Source organism: Trichoderma aggressivum, assembly GCF_033847375.1.
Source record: "Trichoderma aggressivum f. europaeum strain CBS 100526 chromosome Unknown scaffold_041, whole genome shotgun sequence".
In the NCBI taxonomy this organism is placed as follows: domain Eukaryota; kingdom Fungi; phylum Ascomycota; class Sordariomycetes; order Hypocreales; family Hypocreaceae; genus Trichoderma; species Trichoderma aggressivum.
The window spans coordinates 93,795-105,487 of NW_026946407.1; the positions used below are offsets into that span (position 1 = coordinate 93,795).

Below are 11,693 nucleotides of genomic sequence, written 5' to 3' on the forward strand. Positions count from 1 at the left end.
GCCATCCGGGAAATTACGCCGCCAAAACGCCAACTCCTTTTACATTTCGCCATTCTCAAAGGCCTGGCGCTGTGCCTTTGAGAAATCTGGGTACCACTTCGGGGCCGGCCCGAGAGACTCGCCCTTGTATGCTTTTTCTAAATCCGAAAGGAAAACCTGTAAACCGATGCCATCCATGATGATGTGGTGGTGGTACATTAGAAGGAAATGCGACGACGGCGAGAGCGTGTGGAGAACCAGCTTGAGCAGCTCGCCGCTCGCCATGTCAAGGTCGTGGGCCCGCAGGCTTTGGTACTCTGAAGCGACATCATCTTCAGAGTCTATTTTCTTGCAGATCAGGCGCACTGGGGAACTAGGGAGAACCTTTTGGTAAGCCTGGGAAGCATCGGTCTCGTCTTGTACAAAACAGGTGCGTAGAGCCTCGTGTCGAGAAGCGACAAGGCGGACGGCTCTCTCCATATCACCCACGTCCAGGTTGCCCTTGATGTGGTAGTAGTATGCCACGTTGTGAGTCCTCTGGTCGTCCAATAACTGCTGGAGGAACCAGAAGCGCGACTGCCCAAGCGATATGGGCACGCTCTTGATGAACCGTTTCGCAGGACGCTTGCGCTCCGCTACCGGTTCGGGACGTGGGAAATAGGATTGGAGCTTGGAACTGACCTTCTGAGACAGCCGCGTGGCTTCCGAGGGAGAGCCGGACCGGGTCGACGCCTCGGTGGCCGAAGAGCTCGCCGGGCCAGCACTGAGCAGAGGTGTCTCGGCGGGGCTGACGCTGACTTCAGAGGGGGGGCCGTGTAAATCGACAACAAGGGATGACACCGGGAGGGGCGTGGGCTTCGGGGCTCCGGGGCTACGGGTTGGGCTGGGCACTGGGCGTCAGCGGTTGTGGCTCCCCTTGTTTGCCGATGCTGACAAGAAGTTCTTCGGGCAGTTCGTCCACGGCCCCGTCACAAAGTTCGGCCAAGGACGCCCCTCCGACCACCTTGAGCACGGGTATGTCCACTCGGACTTCTTTCAAAAACCACGAGCGGACCTCGACCGCAACGATGGAGTCAATGCCAAGATCAACGAGCGGCGCATCGTAATCTATATCTTGACTACCCAGCTGCAGGATCACGCGTAGCTTGGTGGCAAAACATTCTGTTGACACAAATTTGTTAGCGTAGTTCATGATTTAATATTAATAGGGCTCTCCCTATCGTCTTCGTCCAGCTTGGTTTACCTTTGAGGATGTCTAATGCTTGCTCTCGGCTCGTTGCCTTGACTGGCTGTCGAGCTGCGGGGATGTTGGACTTTTTGTCTGAACTGTCAGACTCCAGCTCGGCCACCTTGGCGTCGATGACGCAGTGGGAGAAGAAGGGGTTAGTAAACCATGGTCCTTTGATGTTCTCGTCCTCGGAAAAGTTACGGATACCAGACGTCACAACCGCGAAGGGTGTCGTCTCCACCGGTCCCCTGGAAGCTCTCGATCCATGCTAGCTCAATGTTGGGGTTGCGACTCATCAGGCATACACATGCAGCTCCATTGGCAACGAGCCACTTGGCGATGGACTGCCCTATCTTGCCGGTAAGGCCTACGAGGAGATGGGTCTTGTCCCTTGAAAAGAGACCGGTGCTGTCGATCGAGCTCACACCCACCTTGACAAGACCCGTTGAAGGCCAGTGCACGGCGCTCGTGGTGTGGTAGGTTGCGCTGGTGCCAAGGTTGTCGGCTGCAACGATCAAATATTGAGTTCCCCTTGCTCACAAGCCAAGGCAGATGTCAGCTCATCCCTCAAAAAGATTTCTCGGAGGCGCTTAGCCAATTTGTCGGGTCACAGCTCGAAGCAACCGTGGACTCATTCCGAACCAGAGAAGATATTTCGATGCGATGGCAAGTGGATGGCAATAGCTGGGAGATCCGCAGGCCGAGTTCGGTACCAGCTGTCAAGTCCAGGAAGTGAGTAGGTTTGACACTCGGCATCGACTTCCTTATGCCATAGTTTGATGCGCGTCCGCTAAGTGATACCCAAGCCGACTCCTCCGTGCCCGATTTATCGTCCGCATCAAACGTGAAGGCGAATTTTACAGCTGCGCGAGATGCACGGCGAGACAAAGCCGCGGTGAGGAACCTGTCCTTGTCTGAGCAGTGAATAAGCACGCTGCTTCCCGGTGACAGACGGTCGAGCAACGATGAGGCAAGGATTTCACTGGCAGCGGTGACAAGCAAGCGACTGCTTGGCTCTGATGGGTTCTTGGCGTAGGCTTTGGCATCTAGGGGCACTTCTAACGTTGCTACTGGGGCCATGGCCGCCGAATTGGTTGTGGAAAGCAGAATCAATGGACGGCCGGTAGTATCCTCTTTGGAAACGGCGAGGAAGAGATACGAATCCGACTGCACATTAAGGGCCATGAGGCGGGCATTTTGCTCAACATTGTTGACAAGTCTTGGGAGCAGCAAAGTTCCGTTGTCCAAAAAGGCCTCGGACTCCTTGGACCAAAGTATGCGCTGCTGGTCTTCTTGTCCATCAGCTCCAATGATGGGTGTCTCCCACTCGTCCAGCGCAACCAGTTGCAGCAGGTGCTTGGAAATGGCTTTGGGCACATCAGACTGCTGCAGGTCAGAGACATCGAGGTGACCAGACTCGCGACGAACGACACGGCTAAAGGTGATACTCGACATGTGATATGGCTGTTCAATCAGAGCGCCCGACGTAATCCACAAGACGTGCTTGGACAGCTCAAACATGCCTTGCAGGCCTCCCATCCCTTCACTAGTAATGTCTTTGAAGATGGGCGAGTCGATATCGACCAGATTGATAAAAGTACTCTGTGGCGCCAGATCAAGTGCTTCCTCGTCGGTGGGTAGGCTGTCGAGAATTGTTAGCTCGCCACAGAAGCGCCTGAGATTATTAGCCAACTCTTCTGCCAGGCGAGCTGTTTGCAGGCTTTGGTTTCCAAGGATGACTAGACTTTCATTGTGTATGGGCGGCGAAAGGGACGAGAGCGGCTGGTGCAGGAACGACACACGATCATCGACTGCTTGCGATGCCATAATGGAAAATGGCCACGCTACCGTGTCAATTTCAGGAGTCACGGCGTCGACACCTGCAAACCCAGCCTTGCGCAATGCCGAATGCCACTGGCCTGGACTAATGGTCGGTGCCCATCCTCAACGCCGAGCCACCAGCCGGCAAATGTGCCCCAAATGAGCCCGGTGCGGATGGTTTTGTTGTTGGTAATCTCCAAAAGCAACAAGTAGCCACCAGGCTTGAGCAACTTGCGTGTGTTGACCAGCGTTGTGTGAAGCGACTCTGTGGCGTGGAGGACGTTGGATGCAATGACAATGTCATATGAGTGATGTTCGTATCCTTGAGCAGATGGAGATTTCTCCACATCAAGGACCTTGAATGTCATCTTGTCGCTGTATGCCTTGAAGATCTCAGCCGCCTTGGCGAAGAATCCTACCGAGATATCAGTGTAGGTATACGAAACCATCTTATCGCCCATGGCTTTGAGCACATATTTCGTAGCTCCACCGGTACCAGCACCTGCAAGTAGAGGAGGTTAGTTACATGAAGCTTTGTCAACACCAAAATACATGGATGGGGTATACTTGCCGATTTCGAGAATCTTAGTGTGAGGGTAGCGATGGGTGATCTGCTTCATCATCGACGCCAAGAACTGGTTGTATCTCTGAAACCCGGAGCCCAGCTTATAAAAGTCGTCCAGCATGTTGTCTTGCAAAAGATGCTCCAGAATGGTCGTCTCATTACGGACTGCTGGCGGAATCTTTTCTCCCACTGTGCGAATCATCTTCACATCTAGATTCTCCGGATACTGATCCATAAGGGCATAGATCTCTTCAGCGCTGTCATTAGCCCAATTCTTCTGCAGAGTTGGGTGCTGGCCTTTCTTGGCAAGATCAAGGGTACGCTTCACCCAGTCGTGTAAGTACTTGTAGTGTGGCTGCCCGTTGGCCCACTCGTCCTCAGATAGCTCCGAGTCCCATTTTCGAACGTAATAGTACGCCATCCTTTCGCAGGCATGAGCCAGCTCCTTTCCCAGTGACGTTGGACGTACTCCTTCAGCGACTGCGGCGCCATCCGGGGCGGCAATGTCAAGCTTCGTGTGAGTAAAGAGAACCCGATCATCAGCCTCGGTAGCCGGGGCGAAGGTCTTGATGCTGAGATCTTCGATCTGCACTACCGAGTGCTCTCCGTCCTCACTCAACAAATCTACATATCCCGAAAATGAAGTCGACGTCCCGTCAATAGAGGCACGAATGGGAAGACGAGTGCCCGATGCCGGCAGCAAAGAACAGAGGGCCGGGTTAACACGGACACTTCGAATTCCAGTCGGAACGTGCAGAGACCATAGGCGTTCGTCGCCAGGGCTCGAATACGCAAGCATGGCGGCATGAAAAGCGACATCGAGTGTGCTCGGGTGGAAAACATAGGGTGAGGTGTCGTCCCCCGAACTGACGTACGTGGCCACCTGTCTGGTAGCATAGCCAAGCCGACGCTGCATAGACGAAAAGGTCTTGAATGGGCCCGAATAGCCATAGCCGAGGCCCTCCAAGGTCGAGTAGAAGCGATCGGCATCAATTGGGAACAAATTGTAGTCCTCTGCCTGGGGTGCCATCAAGGACTCAACTCTCGGGGTGCCTAGAACGATTTTTACAGTGGCCGTGGCTATGAGATCCATCTCCTGCTCTGACCCTGAGCTGAGAATAGGGAGGGAGTAGCAAGAGAAGTTAGCCGTGACATACTGGTTCTGGTGTTGCCGAATGTCCGTCAGCGTGACCAGGGTTTCAACACCAGAGGTATCCTCTTCCTCAAATGTGACGGCTCTGGGAATAGCCAGATCGTTCACTTCAAACACCTTCACCTGCTTGTCAGCTGCTAGGAACTTGGATGCCTCCAATGCCATGGCGATGTAGCCCGCAGCTGGGAAAACTGTCTGGCCCTGAAGCTGATGGCCCTCCATCCATGGCACCTCGGACACTTTCAGTACGTTGGACCATCGAAGATCCTGTGGGGTGGACTCAGGAAGGATTGTGCCCAAAATCTCATGCGTAGCCTGTTTGCGTCCACGAAGCCTCTTCGACCTGCGTGATTCGTTCCAATGTAGTCTTGCATGATTCCACTGGTACGACGGCAACCCGACCACGAGCTTTAGTCGACGCTCTTGGTCACTGACAAGCTTTGTGTAACTCTGAAAGTCGACATGCTGGCCGCCAAGGTGAGTCCAAACAAACCCCAAGGCGTCTGAGAAGGCGTTGACGTCGTGGGCCCCACGGCTCAAGACATCGTTGTAGGGGATGGCAGATGGCCGTACGTCGGCAATATTCTGTGTAGCTGGACCCTTGAGGGCGGGGGATGAGGGCCTACCTCGAGCACGAGACTGAGCTCTGCAGAGAGGAAATGTATGGGTCGCCACATGGTAGCATGTGGTGAGAATGATAGGCAGTGTCGACCCTGAGAGCCCTGGCAAATTTCTTCTCATCGTCAAACATCCTCTTCGCGTGTGCGACTGCATCAGCATCACCGGACAGTGTTACACTGGCTGCTGAGTTGTGAGCGGCAACAGCCAAACGGCCCTTGAAGGTTCGTAAATTGATGAGATCCTGTGCATCTTCCCACGAAGTGCCCACTACAACCATCGCACCGCTTTGGCCAGTAGACGCATTCCCTGCCAGTCGTGCATGCAACCCACGATAGTAGGCAATGCGTACAGCGTCGTCGGCGGAGAAGAACCCGGCGGCATAGGCCGCAGCAATTTCACCAGACGAATGTCCCACAACGGCAGAAAAACTAATACCAGCCGACTGCAGTAGGTCGACAAGGACGACTTGAATGGCAGTGCATAAGGGTTGTGACAGTGCAGCCTCGCCGATGCGCGACGTATTACTATTCGCCATTATTTCGGCCTTCAAACTCCATTGAGGCCGGTCTGAGGGCGGAAGGGCCGCCAACGACTGCTCCAAGTCATCGATCCTCTCAGCCACGAAGGCAGACGACCTGATCAGCTCGGCACCCTGGCCCGTGAAAACGCCTGATATCTTGGGTCTCGGTGATGCCGCTTTGGAGCTCGCCTTGGTTCTAATGGCTATGTTGGGATTTTGAGCCAACGGGGCAAGCTTTGCGTCGATTTTGGACACAAATTCCTCGATGTTCAACGCCGACAAGGCCAGTTCAGTTGGAAACTGGCTCCTGCGAGACTGCAGCGTCCAGGCAAGGTCCTTGGCGTTGACCTCTCCTGTTCTGTCCTGAGATAATTTGCCGTTGCACGCAGCTGGGCGACAAGCGAACTCTCTGAAAAGGCCGAGAAAACGAAGGGTGTAAAGATGGCACCATCTTGGCTGCTGGATGTACCTTCACTTTGGCCTGACGGGCCCCGGTATTCCTCAAGGATAGCATGGGCATTGCTTCCACCGAAACCTGCTCTTGTCAGATCAACACAATCACTCAGAGGGTCCACCCCTACGATATGGATGCAAAAAAAAGACGGAAAGGACCTACCAAAGCTGTTGACACTGGCGCGTCGCGGGACACCTGCCGGGAGTTGTGGCCACGGGACGACCTCTGTTAGGACTTGGAGTCCCTTGTAGAAAGGCTCAATGTCCGGATTAAAGTGCTGAAACAAGAGGTTGGGGGCAATCATGCCGTTCTGAATGCTCCCAGAGGCCTTCAGGAGTCCTGCGAGACCAGCTGAGCCTTCGAGATGCCCTATCACTGTCTTGATGGAGCCTACATACAGGGGCGTACCGCCTGCGCTTTTATAACGACCAAAAAACTGATATATAGCAGCAGCCTCCTTTGGATCTCCGGCCTTGGTGCCCGTGCCGTGAGCCTCGAAGAACTGCGGCCTGTCTTCAGCACGCCGCTCCGGGTTCAACCCGGCCTGGGCATAGGTTTGCCGAATCAGTGCTGCTTGAGCTTCGGTGCTGGGTACTGTAATGCCATTGGAATAGCCATCTTGGTTAGACCCAGTGTGCCGGATGAGACATTCAATGTGATCGCCATCTGCAATCGCATCGCTAAGGCGCTTCAAAACAATGGCCGCCATACCCTCTCCACGAGCATAACCGTCGGCGTCGGCGTCCCACATGCGCGAACGCCCAGTTGGAGAAAGCATCTTCAACTTGCTTTCAATCACATACATTTCAGGATTGAGGATCACTTGTGTACCATACGCAAGGGCGACATGCGACTCGCCTGTGCGAAGGGCTTTTACAGACTGGTGCACGGCGATGAGACTCGATGAGCAAGCCGTGTCAATAGTCATACTAGGGCCATGCCAGTCAAAGAAGTATGACACACGGTTGGAGATAATAGCACGGTTGACTCCAGTGGCAAAGTAAGTTGGGACAGTGTTCAAGTCGCGTATACCGGTATCGTTATAGTCGACGCCCATTGTGCCGATAAATACCGCCGTGTCGGAGCCCCGGAGGCCCCCCACGGTGTGACCGCCAGCCTCGAGGGCGTCGTAGACAGTCTCCAAGAGGATCCGCTGTTGTGGATCCATCGAATCCCCCTCATTGGGTCTGATGTTGAAAAAGGCAGTGTCGAACAGGCGCAGGTCTTCCTGTAGGAGATAGGATTTCCTAACATTGGTGGCGCCGTGGTGTTTTCCATCTGGGTGATAGAATCCGGCCGTGTCGAATCGGTATGAGGGGATATCCGTACACACATCTTTTGGGTCTTCCAGCAATTTCCACAGAGCCGAAGGAGAATAAACGCCTCCAGGGAACCGACAAGCGCTTTCCCACGATTGCGATCGGCTCCAGATTTTGGGATCCCATGGCGATGAAAGTGATAATGAAATCGGTTGGTGTAGGATGTAACTGAGTGTAGGAAGCAAACAAGCTTGTCTATAGCAGGTTGTGTTTTGAACACAGCCTTGCCGCTTAGCAGATAATGGGACTGAATGGGGTTGATATGTTCACAACATCTTGTTGGCATCGTAGATCGTTCTTTTAGTGTTTTCCAACACTGGTCGGCGCCTGTCAGCTGGAGAGCTTTCTTTCGGTTGCAATCAAGGCCCTTTCCCTAGTCGACAATATTTCATTCATGTCAGCCAATATCCCCGATTGCCCGACCCAGAAGTTTTTATGTATCAGTGGAGTATTGTTTGGATTTATTCCGAGTTCAGGTACATCTTCGGCGGTCAAATCTTCAACATCCTCTGGGTGGTCTGCTATGCTTGACGGAGTTCGGTGCAACGGATTACACCGAAAAGTCGGCGGTTCGACTCCGTCCCCAGAGAGCAATTCTCCTCGGAGAAAAGCTATGCATTCAATAGCTTTCAATTTCTTCCATCAATTCATCGTTATGAGGAAACAAACCATCAAGCAAACAAACACATAAACGATATTCGGCGGTTAATGACGTTAGCCTGATCCTTGAAGCGGCTGCACGTCTCCACTACCCAAGTTCTCCATCGCTGTCGGCTTCAAGAAAGTGGATAAGCCTCTTCTAAGCATCCCCCAGCCTACCCCAAAAGCCATCGAGAGATTCTGGCTACCTGTTAAGTAGATGAAACCTCAATGGATAATGGATAAAGCGTATCCATGATTTCCGAGTCAATCGCGAACCGTTATTGGTAGTTTTTCAATGAAACTGTATATCGTAGCAAGCATCTTCAACTCTACTGCGTGCACATGTACTGTATTTCAGAAGGCGCCCATATATATATAGGAAAAGGAACAAATAGGAAATTAAACAACCGCAAGGCAGATGTATATGGTTCACTAGATAAAGCAGACCCGCCGTGAGATTTATACGGACGTCGTCGAGCCTTTTGGTTCATATACAATGGAAACAGACAAAATAAATTGGAGAAGGGGAAAATGGGAATCGTTAACTAAATAGGCACTGCGATAGTGGGAGTCATGGCGCGCTATCAGTCCTACATTCCTCCATGAGACCTCACATCACAACATTACACTAATATCTCTCCCAATCACTGGCTATCCAAATATCGTATCGCTCCACATGCAATCTCTCGCCTCCAGTGCCTTCACTTCTTTCACATTCCAGTCCCATCATCACCAGTAACGTGCAATGTTTCGCAAGACCTGATTGTGACCATGTGAAGAGAAAATCAGGAACCTTAAGCCATAGCAACTGCCTCCACAGGTTTCAAATTGATCTTTTTCCAAGGAACAATGAAGCTGATCAGAAAAGCTGTGCTAACTAGTCTGACTGATGCAGCAAAGGCGGCCTTGAGGCCATCCATGTATGACAAGATGACACCTGGCAATTCTTCTGCCGAGAAGACTGAGTGAAGGTCGGAGGTACCTGTTGCGAGAACCAGCAGTGGAGAAACTCCGGGTGCGTTGATTGGCAAAGAGTGAAGCAGCCTGTTGTTGAAAGCAGCTTGGGCCGCCGAGATACTGAATGCGCCTCCAAGTATCTAGAAAACTATGGCTATTCGTTAGCTATAACTCGGACTCTTATATTCTCAAGTAACATACGATATAGACTCGATGTGGTGGGCGACATGTCGTCAACATCCACCTCAGCTTGGAGAATATTCAGGGCATTCTAGAATGGAAATGCAAGGCCAGCACCAACGACGACTTGATAGCCGATCAATTTCCCACTGGAGGTGTCCAAATCGAGCGTATAAAGTAACCCAGTGGCCACTGCTGCCACTGCTGCGCCACCAGTTATGTAAGGGGTCGTCATGTACGTCTTCTCTACGGTGGCTCCTCCTGGAATGATGAACACACAGGCGGAAAGGACCAAAGGCAGGTTATCAACACCTGACTTTATAGCGCTGACGCCTTTAATGCTCTGGAAGTAAATGGGGAGATAGAACAATAGCAAGAAGTAGCAGCCAACAAAGAGGAACTGGAATATGCCCCCAGCCCACATCACACCGCGCTTGAATAGCCTATAGGGCAACATGGCGTAATCGCCCTGGAAGTATTCCCAGGCAGCAAGCGTAACCGTTATGAGAACGAATCCGACAAGCAGCCCTATGACCACACTGCTGTTCCACGCATGGCTGACGCCAGCGTACTGGAGTGCGAGGATGAAGCTGATAATACCACCCATAGCCAGCGCGGTGCTGACTGGATCCATATGCAGGAGTTTCTCCTTCAGCGTTGCGTCTTGGGTGGTGGACACGCTTGGAGTTCTGAGGAAGAGGAAAAACAAAGCCATGGCAACGCCACCGATAGACAGGTTGATGTAGAAGCACCATCTCCACGTTACTTTTTCCGAGAAGGCTCCGCCAATAAGTGGCCCAAGAATGAAGGCAATACAATAGGTCACTCCCATAGTGCTCATCAATGTCGGGCGTTTGGCGGTCCCAGCGCCAAACGCCAATATGACGGTAGAGCCTGAGGTAATACCGGCACCCCCAATACCCGCAATGGCTCGGCCGACGATGAAGGTGTTTGAGTTCCGAGCCACACCACATATAAGACTCCCCAGCTCAAAGACGAAGACTGCTGTTGCAAAGGAGATCTTAAATGGGAATTACTTATAGACTTTGCCCCAGGTGGACTGGAAACCTCCGAGGCACATAAAGTACGCTGATCCGTACCACGATACTTGACTGAGGCCATGGAACTCATCCGTAATTTTGGGAATCGCCGTACCGAGAATAGTCTGTCAGACTATTAGCAACTTCAGCATAGTTTTTTCGACTTGCATCTCTTACCTAGTCGAGAGAGGCCAAAAACATGGCCAGATTGATAGCCACGACAAGAGTTATCAAGCGTAGCCCATGCGGGTATTCATCTGCAGTCGGCTCATTGTTCGAAACTGCGACCACATCTGAGATCTCGACAAGTTTCTCGGGTTTTCCAGATATGACAGCTTCATTTTCTCTTCCTTGGGCATGTTAAAAAGTGTTCCGAGGCTTTTCAGCGGCTCCTGTTGCAGGCTTATTGGTATACCATGGCCTTTCAGCTGGAAAAAGCCAAAGTCTCGACAAGCATCCCGAATTTGTTCAATTACATTCTGCCGATCATTAGGCGATTTCGGCGACAGATAGCCACTAAGGTCAATGATGGGTAACGAGATATCTTCTCCCGCCATGATAATTGTAGATCCAACAAGGCCGACCTTTGATCGAACAGTTCTAGGGGAATATGTGAGGTGTGATAGTCGGCAGATGTAGAAGAAGAGAAACAGACCGATAACAAGGCAAAGGGCAAATCTTAAGACTCAGACAGGCTGAACCACGATATATATGATGTTTTGCTCTTACCTTTGATGGTCTGAGGCGAACAGCATACTCAATAATTCGCTACACATGTCTCGTACGACTGATCGTCTCATCATCTACAAAGGTATTCAAACTACACCCGATACAATACGCGGCATCATCATGTATCAGGAGCGGCGACTATGCTTTCACCTAAGCTGCCCTTTCGGTAACAAACTACGTCTAACACACCGGGTGTCCGGGGTCCAGGGTCCGAAAGCATGTATATATTGGGTCCGACCATCTGTCAGGAACGAGGCTTACACATGGCGAGATCCAATTTAACGCAATCTAGCCTTGATCTCTGCTACAAAAGACAAAAAAAAACAAAGAAGGTTGTTATCAAGTCGCATTTCAAGTCTTGCACTAATTACAATTAATTTAGGTTTATCTTAATCACTAAAACGACTGTTTATTTGGGCAATCGCTTTCTTAATTGAATATCTCTTTGCTGCTTGAAAGATTGCGCAGTTACTTTGTAGCGTAGG

General features: G+C 51.7%; 2 protein-coding genes across 2 annotated transcripts; both read right to left on the minus strand.

Annotated features, from left to right (window-relative positions):
- Positions 1-39: 39 nt before the first annotated feature.
- Triagg1_8397 (uncharacterized protein) lies at positions 40-7,786 on the minus strand (the record flags this gene model as incomplete). The annotated part of the gene is made up of 11 exons (XM_062903238.1): positions 40-862; positions 969-1,140; positions 1,223-1,475; positions 1,513-1,712; positions 1,921-3,051; positions 3,096-3,530; positions 3,573-5,385; positions 5,459-6,276; positions 6,357-6,422; positions 6,504-7,619; positions 7,675-7,786. The coding sequence occupies 11 exons, from the start codon at positions 7,784-7,786 to the stop codon at positions 40-42; spliced, it is 6,939 nt and encodes a 2,312-aa protein (XP_062752590.1).
- A 1,744-nt stretch (positions 7,787-9,530) lies between these two features.
- Positions 9,531-11,036, minus strand: Triagg1_8398 (uncharacterized protein; the record flags this gene model as incomplete). The annotated part of the gene is made up of 4 exons (XM_062903241.1): positions 9,531-10,444; positions 10,540-10,604; positions 10,679-10,829; positions 10,895-11,036. 4 exons carry the CDS (start codon positions 11,034-11,036, stop codon positions 9,531-9,533), a joined length of 1,272 nt encoding a protein of 423 aa, XP_062752591.1.
- Between the last annotated feature and the right edge of the window lie 657 nt (positions 11,037-11,693).